Consider the following 10,175-nt stretch of genomic DNA (forward strand, 5'->3'; position numbering starts at 1 on the left):
CTTAACTTTTAAAACACAAACACAAATGATACATTACTAGGTAAAGCTAGTTTATTATACCCAAAGTCCCAGGATAAATTTATATAAACAAGGCATCTGTTGTGCTTGGAGGAGCTGCTGGCTGTCAGAACATCATGCCTTCCAGTCCATCCTCCATGAACTTCTTATAAAGTGCCATAAACTTCGCCACAAATGCTTCCAAATGATAAATGGCTTTGCTGCCCAGCTGTAGTCGGTGCTCATAGTAGGCTGCCATCTGTGCCACTTCCCCTTTCAGCTGCCCATCACAGTTATGGAGGAGTTCTGAGAGGAGGCCCTACAGGAAGTACGGATGACTTACAGCGCAGTCAAGCAGGAAAAAGTCAAACGTGCATACTCTTCTCACCCATAAAAGGTAAAGCTTATACACATAAAGGTAGTTTTTATGTGCACATGCTACTAATGCAAAGTATTAACTTCTGTATATAGAAGAGCACTTTTTTTGTGTATTCAGTACAATTTGATTTTGTTTACATTACTACAAAACCCCATGAACAGCCTCACATCCCAAGTCAGTAAATTTTGCTAAGAGGCCAGGAGGCCAATCCTACAAAAGCCTAGACTATACCAATATCTTCAGCTTATACCATGTCTTTCCTGGAATGTCTGTTCCCCAGGCATTTATAGAGTTCCATCCTCTTAGTTCTGAGTGCCAGCTGAAAAGGACCTTTCCCTTTCCATGGCTGTGCATAACTGGGTTCCATTATTACAATTTCATTTTTCTACCTTTAAAGACTCACATAGCAAAGAATAAATCACTATCTGCAAATATAACAAAATGTTGTAGATGATGATATACCTTAGCATTATAAAAGCTCTGTGATCACATAGCCAGTGTCCAGGTTTAGCTCTGAAAGTTCAAGATGTACAATGGAGCCACTTACCTTCATTATAATCTCAGGAGGAATACAATGAGTTAGAAGCTCATAGAGCCTTCCACGGACTTCAAGGAGCCTATATGAAACAAAGGAATTGCTACTTTGTGATAAAAAGCAAGGAGAAATTTTAATCCACTAATCAGTAGAGTTCCATGTTATTAACCTGATGCAGAGAGAAGCTGTCTTGGACATGTGCTCTATGAATAAGTGACAGCCCCAGTCTGTCCCATTTTAGATTGTCTGATCAGACAGACTCATTCTGTGGCCCAAGTGGCCCGAACCTCACGAGGTAGCTCATACTGGCTTTGAATCAGTAGCCATCTTCCTGCCTCACTAGGATACACCGCCACAACCAAGGATCAGCTCATTTTTGTATATAGCAAAAGGCTATAAGCTTTCTAAGAACTTTGTATTTCTCTTCATAGACCCTGTCCTTGGTTGGGCATGGCGGTCTCTTCTAGTTCCAGAACACTGTCACACACTCTCTTTACTCTCTGTATTAAAGCGGAACAGTGTCATCAAGATACAAATGTCATGTTGACTAAGTTAGGATGACAGCTGAAGGTCAGCATCTTTCTAAGTACGTTCTGCATCAATTTCAAGGCAATTATAACAATTACAATTATTCTCTCAGCCTGAGCACACTAGGCAGTTCATGCTATGCACTAAAACTAAGCTATCTAACATTCTGGGGAAAAAAAAAAAACAGAAAGAGTTCAAAATTTATTTTATAAATAAAAGTTCAATTATACACGTTAACAGACTAAGGAAAAGCATAAACTATAAAGTAACAACTTAGCCCGCTATATTTCAGACATTAAATGATTTTTTTTTTCCTTTCAAATGAGGCTCAAGACTGACTTGTACTTGTAAATGTCATGGTATCTCTGCCCCCTGCACACTGTTACCTCTGTGGCGTCTGCTGACTGACAATAGCATTTGCGGTCTCCCTCAGATACACCTCCCAGTCTGTCTCTGGGATTTCTTGGTCTTCCGTAAAAGGGTATCTATGAAACACAAAGAAAATAAGTGAACAACAAAGTCTCATGTCCCAGAGTGCTACCTGCTGCCATAGCCCCACTCACTGCTGCACTCTGCAGGCCTCACACATAAGTAAGGCTTTCCTGAGGTTTCGGCATGACTTCTCGGCCAGCCTACGGGCCAATGTCGAAGGGAGAGCCAGACCTTCCTTCCTGCAGACAGTGGATAGTACACTGCAAATCTGTAAGAAAAATTAACAGAGAAGCACCGTGAGGCAATTTCTCACTACTGTTTGCATCAACGTGGAAGCCTTTCACAGTCCTGCTCTGTGCTGCCTCCTACAGGACACGTAAGGTGCTGCAGTGTGCAATCTGTCTGCATCAACTAGGAGCAGGAAGTAAAACCACAAGGTTTTGCTGCATACAACCTTCCACTATCTACTGTGAGTTGGAAAGCTGTCTATTGTGTGAAACCAGTACATTTTATTGACAGCTATTAAGATGAAAAGGGACCAGGGACTGTCACATTATCTACTTCCTCTACGTTCCCATTCCCCCTACAACTAAGTAAATCAGCTTGAGGTAGAAGATACTAAATACTTCAGAAGACTTCACGAAGCTTGAATTCCTAATGCTCATCTGTTAAGAGTAGAAGACAAAGAGAACACGGTCTATATTTGTATTCACCACTAAACACATCACTATCACTTGGCACCTATTAAAGGCTGGCCTTTGGCTCTCTCTGCAGCTGCCCTTCAATGACTGATAGGCCTCACTATGTCTCAGAAAACAAAACTGGAACTGAAGGGTTTCTGGAAAACAACCCAACTTACATCTTCGATGCTGGGAGCAGGCACACGAACTGCCAGGCACCTGCTTCGGATCGGGGGTATCACCTTGGATGTGGAATTGCAGCACAAGATGAGCCTGCAGGTAGACATGTATTTCTCCATAGTTCTGCGTAAGGCATGCTGAGCATCCTTTGTGAGTTTGTCCACCTCTGTCAATAATACCACTGGGTCAAAGAGAAACAAAACCAGCTTTAACTGGAGGCCACTGAAGCCTTAATTTCTGCCTTTGCTGTGTCCGAATCAATCAGCAGGAAATCCTAAATAGATACCTGATAGTCTACTTTTATAAAAGAACAAATCAGATTTACAGAAGAATATTTTTAATTTTTTTAATTTTATAATCAAACAAGACTAAAAAACACTGGTCAAAATGAAGTTAACTTAGGACGTCTATACGTCCTTAGAACATCCAGCCTTTACCATTGATAACAAAGCTACAAGACAAGGAGGTGTTGCTCTACACTGTAAGTTTTAAGTAATCTGTTAATACTCTGGAAAGCTCTGTTACAATCATCACAGCAGGTGGGTACTGCCAAGAAGAGACTATGGAAGCACATAGAGGAAGATTGCATCTGGCTACAGTCAAGGCTAAGACCAGTCAGTCAGCCTTAAGTGGTTCAGGAATGGTGCAAGGGACAAATCCAACTTTCAAACTTTTATCCTATTATCCATCAGTTTCCAAAGGATGGCAGTAGCAGCGGGCTTTCATTTTAGATACACTCACAGACAAAGCAACCTTTACATCTAAGTCAAACTATATCCACATCTGTGCTGACAGGAACAAACAATGACAAAGAAGCAGCATCGTGCTTGAGTAAGAAAGGAGGAATCCATGACACTTGTCCCAGCGGTTAGGGCTCTGAACCCTAAACTGCCCACAGGACACATTAGAAATTGTAAGCAGATCACATAGGGCCCAATCTGTGGCTGAGAACACGGGACCCTGCAACAGTAACGTCTAGGGAAGTGGAGGTTTCTCAAAATGCTAAGGTGATGGATGCTCCACACAGAGCCCAGCAGCAGAAGCTAGCTGAGCAGAGCAGGAAACAGACAGGAAAAAGGATGTCAGTGGCAGGAACAGCAAAGGAGCAGAGATGGAAGCACAGGGCCATGGGCCTCACTGCTTTCTGAAAAGAAAACCCAGGACCTCCTAAGGACCAAACCTGAGAATCCCTCTCTGGCCTCCTACTTTCAAAGGCTACGGGAAAAATCTACTTTCTTTTAAAATTCACATTTTATAAAAAATAGTCAACAGGAAAGAAACACATTGAATTCAAAGGTCTAAGAAATACATTATTTTCAAGTAACCATGAATTTAATGGAAAAAACATGTTACTCTAACATGGGAAGCACAGTGACCAAGTTCCGACCGAGGACTCATAAAAAGCTAGGCATACACCTCAGTTCTAGTGGCACAGAGACAGGTGTGACCCTAGAACTCACTGTCCTATCAGCAGAGCTGTTCAATCACCTGCAGGTATCAGTGACAAGATAAAGAATGAGCTAGGAAGACAGGAGTGTCAACCTCCGTCCACGACATGCACTCACTCACATGTGTACTGTATGTTCTTTCTTATTTTACATGATCTGTGCTCCCGTTATCTTGCTCTGAAATGTCAAATAGATACCACAGACAGAAGACTGAACACCATGAGCAGAGACCAGGGCTTCCATTCATATGTCTTTTTTCTTTTTTTTTTTTTCTGACAGGCCTCTACATGCAGGCCTGGCTGCCCTAGAGCTCACTCTATAAAACAGGCTGGCTTGGAACTTTCAGAGATCCTCCTGTCTCTGCCTCCCGGGCACTCAGATTAAGGGTGGGTGCAACCTTGCACAGCACGCATTCATTTGTACTCCAATGTAAAAGCACTGATGGTCCCCAGCCTCACAGAAAGCCCCTCACCTTTGAAGTCTCTTTGTGAGCTGGTTTCAAGTTGTTGTGACTGGGCCACTGTCTTCAGCATCTCCTGAATTACAACTCGGTCGCTGTTCCCCGCATCACTACACGACACCAGAATGATGGTCACATGGATGTAAACACTCACCAAGTATTGCACCCTCACTCTTAATCTGTTATTACGTGAACACTATCAGGAAGTTTGCTTTCTTCTGTTTGTGTTTTGCTGAAACTAGTAATATCTAATTACAAGTAGGAACCTTGAAACTTGAGATCTTTTAGGCTCAGTAGCAAATTTAAATTGTACCACCACTAAAAACATTGTGTCCTTACAGCAGTTTGTTCTTACTTTGACAGCAAAACTACAAGTTTAACAAGTATCTTGATAATGCCTTGATAGTAACAAGTACTTGAAACTGCACAACACAGTTTTCCTTTGCTAGCTACAGCTGGACCACAACATCTGGATGCTGGTGAGCACTTTCCAGTCACTATGGAGCAAACACACTTACTTTTATAATGTGATCCATTCCTAAGCTTTTCCTTGATGAATCCTCTCAGGGTTACACAGGGACTGCCACCAAATCCACATACACAAGAGCTCAAGACTCCTCCTTCCACTCCCTCCACTGCACTCATTCCTTTACATAGACACTCACCTCGGTGACATGGACCATGGTACCCACTGACCTAAGGGACCTCTGACAACAGTATTTTAGAAAAACTCTAAGCTGGAGGACAATGACTATATATATATTTTTTTTTTTCTAAATCTCTAATTACTTTCCTAAGAATATTCAGGAGCAGTTTACCTGGGATTAACTTCAAGGTGGTAGTTGCTTGCAATGGTGCTGATTTCAATTTTTTTTTTAGACGGGGTCTGTGAATGAAACAAGAATCGGTTCAACATTTACTTATTGGCTGTCTTCTTTTTATTTCGTGAATCACCAAATCACTACTGCCAACTATCTACAGTCTTCCATGTTAACACAGAAATAAAAGAAAAATATATTCATAGACTCATTGTTTCATGCAAAATTAATGTATAAAGAAAGAAATTTTCATACACACCTATTTTGCTTTTCTCACTGAATAATGTGTCTTTGCGATCTCTTTCAAGACAACTGGTGTGATGTCATGACAGTGTTATCAACTCATAACATGCATGTTCTACAACTAATTATCCTTATAGATTTTCACTTTGTTGGCACTGTGCATGTCTGTGCCACCTATCCAAGGACCCATCAGCTGAACAAGAAATTAACATGTCTGTAAGGAAACTCTTCCTTCATACACTTGCACCTGTGTATGAACTGTTCTGCCTCACCATGGGCCTCAAACACAAATCAACCGTCCACAGACTCGACTCGCTAAATCCTCTGAAAGTAGTACAAAGCTAAGACTCATGTTGGTGATTTGCCATAAAACTTGCTATTTCTATTTCTTAAAATTAATTCATCCCAATAGTCTCTCTCTCCCGTCGTCCCTTCAAATAAACCTACCTTGCCTTAATCTAGTTTATATTAAACAATTTAGGGATGAACTAATACACCCGTTTCACTTCTCTTCTTCATAACCTTATCTCATTTCAGAAATGTGTCCTCCATATGGGATTTAGGGTGGCATCATACACTTTTTCAACATTAGTATTCTGACTGAAATTTATACCGTAACTTGGGACAGAGACTTCTAAATATTAAGCCTCCCGTGTGAGAACATACTTTATATTTCTATTTATTCAGTTCTTTTGTCTTGTAGAATATTGTTTCTTCTGAGTTAATTCAACATCACCCTCCTGAAGATTTTATTAACAGCATGACCATCCCCACTAAGCATTTTTTCCCTCTGAACACAAAATATCATTACGACACTGTTATTAGATGCCATGAAGGCCTTGAAATTGACATGGCATATTCTCTCATCCCACTGAGGTAAAAGGTAAAAAACCATAACCAAGGCAAGCTACACACTATCATGTGTAAGGAACTGCCAGTTCTGCTGGGCTGAGGACACTTGAGAGAAGGGCATTTCAGGGACTGGGGAAATGGCTGAGTGAAATACACTTGTGGTGTGGACACATGCAAGTTTGATGACTCCGTATAAAAGCTGTAGCGCTGGTCCAATTGCAACTGTCTGTAATACCAGGGACCTCAGAGAGGTGGGCGGCAGAGACAGGAGAATCCCCAGAAGCTCCCAGGTCCGCCTGCCAGCTGGGCTTGGCAGAGTGGAAGGAAATCTCTGTCTTAAATACAATGGGAAAGAGGACTGGCAGCTAACAGTAACTCTACTCATGCCACCTTCACCCACACAAGCACACAGACACACAACTTCCTAAGTCACACACTAGTCACTGGCTAGTGGTGGGGAGAGATATACACATGACCAGGATTAAAAGTCCCCTCCAGAAACATCTGCTAAGCTTCAACCCAAGATGCTTACTGTGATAGTCTGATGCTCAATTCTCAGTTTTTCCACCCCGATACCATAAAGTTCACGTAGAATACACATAATTCTTGTCTTTTTTCCAGCACCTGATGGTCCATATACTAAGAGGTGAGGAAAGTCTCCACACTGCACCTAAGGAAAAAAAGAACAAGACATTATATCTTAGTTAAACTGGGTGAACTAAGTTAAACAAACCACTTTTAAAGTTCCAAGATATTCTGTTTACCATCCAGCTCCAACAGAAAATGTACCAAACTCTGGACACTAATTTAATCTAATTTACATGCACTAAATGCTTAAAAGTAGGCACTCCCTAAGTAAGCTATCTGAAGGGCCCGTTTGAAACTAAGGGATGACAGAAGGCGAACCCAATCTCTGTAACTAAGACAGATGCTTGTCTGGCCCGGGCTCCCCATAATGGTCCTCTTGCTCAGAAGCAGGTGCGCTGATTTCCTTGTAAGTTCACTTGGAAGAGACAGAAGAACTTCACACTAGATCAAGGTTGATCAATGCTATGGAAAAGACAGCAGTAACAGAGTGCCATCAAACGAAAGAGTACTATTAACATGGGGTCTTGATCTTGCCACCGGGAAACTGAACATTAAAGCTTTTGCAAGGAAAACCGGCACGTGTATTAACGAAGCATAATATTCTATTTCAAATTAGTGCATGCATCACGAACCAAAACCAAAACCAAACCTAAAACATATCTTCCACTTCACCCTCGAGTCTTCCAAAAGCTCTCATATGAACGATCGCGGCACTCGTTAAAATAATCTCTCCTTTTCAGAAAAGCCTTAGCTGTGATTCCGCAGTAACTAAGAACAGGGTCCGGGGCACAGTCACCTCTATCAGCTTCCCACCTAAGCTCTCTGTAGCGGGAGAGCCCATCAGGCATTTGCAGTAACACCGAGGCCCGGGCACACCCCCATCCCCGCCCCCTACCGCCGCTGCTTGCTCCTGATTCTCCACTACACTGGCCTTCTTCTGGTCCCCACACCAAGCCATTGAGGTTCCCGGCAGCAAACACACCGCACTTTGAGGAACGCGTCACTCTGACCCCCTCGCTAGCACCGGGGCGCCCGCCTCCTCCCTCCCTCCCTCCCTTCCCTTCCCTTCCCTTCCCTTCCCTTCCCTTCCCTTCCCTTCCCCGGGCTGTGCAGGAAGCTGCTGAGCAGGGCGGCTCACCAGGTTGCGCAGCTGTGCTGCCTGTTCCTTATGATAGTCCAGCCGGGCAAGGGAGCTCGGCCGGTACTTGTCCACCCAGAGGCTCATGACCGCTCCACAGTCGCACCAGCGGACCCGCCGCTTAGACAGTAGAGTTTTCCCGCGAGCGCGAAAGCGTGCGACGTCACTTCCGGCACCCGGCGACTTCCGGATAGGGAGACTGGGCAATCTCAACCGGGAGTGGAGCAGTCGCTGCAGTTCCCACTTCCACCACTGCACCAACAGTCGCTGGATTTACCGGGCAGTGGCTGCCTCTTTGTTCTCACCCTGTAACATTTTAGAAAACATTCGAAGGAATTAAAGATGTATCTCTGACATTCAGGTTCGTCCAATCTGAGTTCTTAGGGAAGGAAATTCCCTCCATTTCATTCTTTCATTTATTCACTGATTCACAACTTCATTCTAATTAGTGCTACATAATCTGTTATCTTTATTAGTAGAACTGCTTTTCTTTAAAATAATAAACAAACTCCAATATTCAATGAGCATTTGCCTACATGCCTCTGTGAACTATATGTTCTGAACTAGGAAAGTAAAGGAAATAGAAAGTAAAGGAAATCAGAAGCGAAAGTACCCAGAAGCATGACAGACAACGTCCAAAGACAGGTAGTTCATGGTGGATCCTAGGGTATATTCTTTTAATCTAAAAGATTGAAAGAATGTGAAGAGAACATAGAAAAAAAAAAAACCTAGGTTTACTTGTTTTCACAAATACAACACACAGATGCCCCCAATAACATTTAGATCCCCAATAACATTTCGGTGTGTGTCCCAGGCAATATTTGCAATGAAATTAATTTTTATCTGAAATTAGATTTTAATTGGTTGCCCTGTATTTTTTAACTTATAACCATACTTGGAATTCTTCAACTTGTGAGACCTGAGGAAGTGGCTGGGAAGGAAGGATAGAGTCCTCAAATCATAGCCAGAGGGCCAAGGCCAGAGACACAGCTCTGATCTGCTCCCTGCAGTAGCTTCAGAAGTTTCTTTCAGACACCTGAAAGCTTGTTGCTATGGTTAATCTTGGTCATCAGCTTGATGAGATTTGGAATCACTATAGAAACTACTATATAGGTATGTTCCTAGGGGCAATGGAGTAGTGCTGCCTCTGGATTCCAGAGTTTGTAAGCAGAGCAAGGCCTCTCACTACACACCAGCACGAAGCAGGGCACTGAGCCCTTAATCTGGACTGAGGTTGAACAAAAGGTATTTGAAGCTTTAGAAACAGCTCTAGCATTGACTCCAGCCCTAAAACTTCCAGATGTCTCAAAACTTTTTCATCTGTTTGTCCATAAAACAAGACAGAAGGGCTTTTAATCCAAATTTTGGGACCATGGAAACACCCTGTGATGTACCTGTCCAAAGGATTGGACCCTGTAGCCACAAAATGGTCCATCTGTCTAAGCTGTGATAGCTACTGCTAGATTATGTAAGCTAGCTCACAAGCTAAATCTGGGTCTAAATCTTGTACTAACAGCACTCCATTACAAGACTGAGGCCCTCCTCTGAGGAGCACCACGCAGTTTTAATATGCTTGGCCCAGGGAAGGAGTAGCACTATTAGGGGGTGTGGCCTTGTTGGAAGATGTGTATCACTGTGGGGGTGGGCTTTGAGACTCTCCTCCTACCTACCAGGAAGCCAGTCTTCTGCTTGTCTTCAGAACAAGATATAGCACACCCAGCTCTTCCAGCCCCATGCCTGCCTGGACATTGCCATGCTTCCTGCCATGATGATAATGGAATGAACCTCTGAACCTGTAAGCCAGCCCTAATTAACAGTTATCCTTTAAAAGAGTTGCCTTGGTCTTGGTGTCTTTTCACAGTAATGGCAGCCCTAAGACACACCAGGATCTTGGCTG

General features: G+C 42.9%; 1 protein-coding gene across 3 annotated transcripts; it reads right to left on the reverse strand.

Annotated features, from left to right (window-relative positions):
• Positions 1-29: 29 nt before the first annotated feature.
• Rfc3 (replication factor C (activator 1) 3) lies at positions 30-8,421 on the reverse strand. 3 transcript variants are annotated; one of them, XM_030254789.1, is made up of 9 exons: positions 8,123-8,169; positions 7,085-7,222; positions 5,458-5,525; positions 4,652-4,749; positions 2,731-2,912; positions 2,003-2,139; positions 1,826-1,924; positions 924-993; positions 30-316 (listed from the first exon to the last, which is right to left on the reverse strand). In XM_030254789.1, exons 2-9 carry the CDS (start codon positions 7,151-7,153, stop codon positions 125-127), a joined length of 915 nt encoding a protein of 304 aa, XP_030110649.1. In that variant the 5' UTR covers positions 7,154-7,222; positions 8,123-8,169; the 3' UTR covers positions 30-124. The 3 variants fall into 3 exon arrangements, with proteins under 3 accessions (XP_030110649.1, XP_030110648.1, NP_081285.1); XM_030254788.1 differs by having other exon boundaries at positions 7,790-8,142; NM_027009.2 differs by lacking the exon at positions 8,123-8,169 and adding an exon at positions 8,279-8,421 and having other exon boundaries at positions 37-316.
• Between the last annotated feature and the right edge of the window lie 1,754 nt (positions 8,422-10,175).

Source organism: Mus musculus, chromosome 5, assembly GCF_000001635.26.
Source record: "Mus musculus strain C57BL/6J chromosome 5, GRCm38.p6 C57BL/6J".
NCBI lineage: Eukaryota > Metazoa > Chordata > Mammalia > Rodentia > Muridae > Mus > Mus musculus.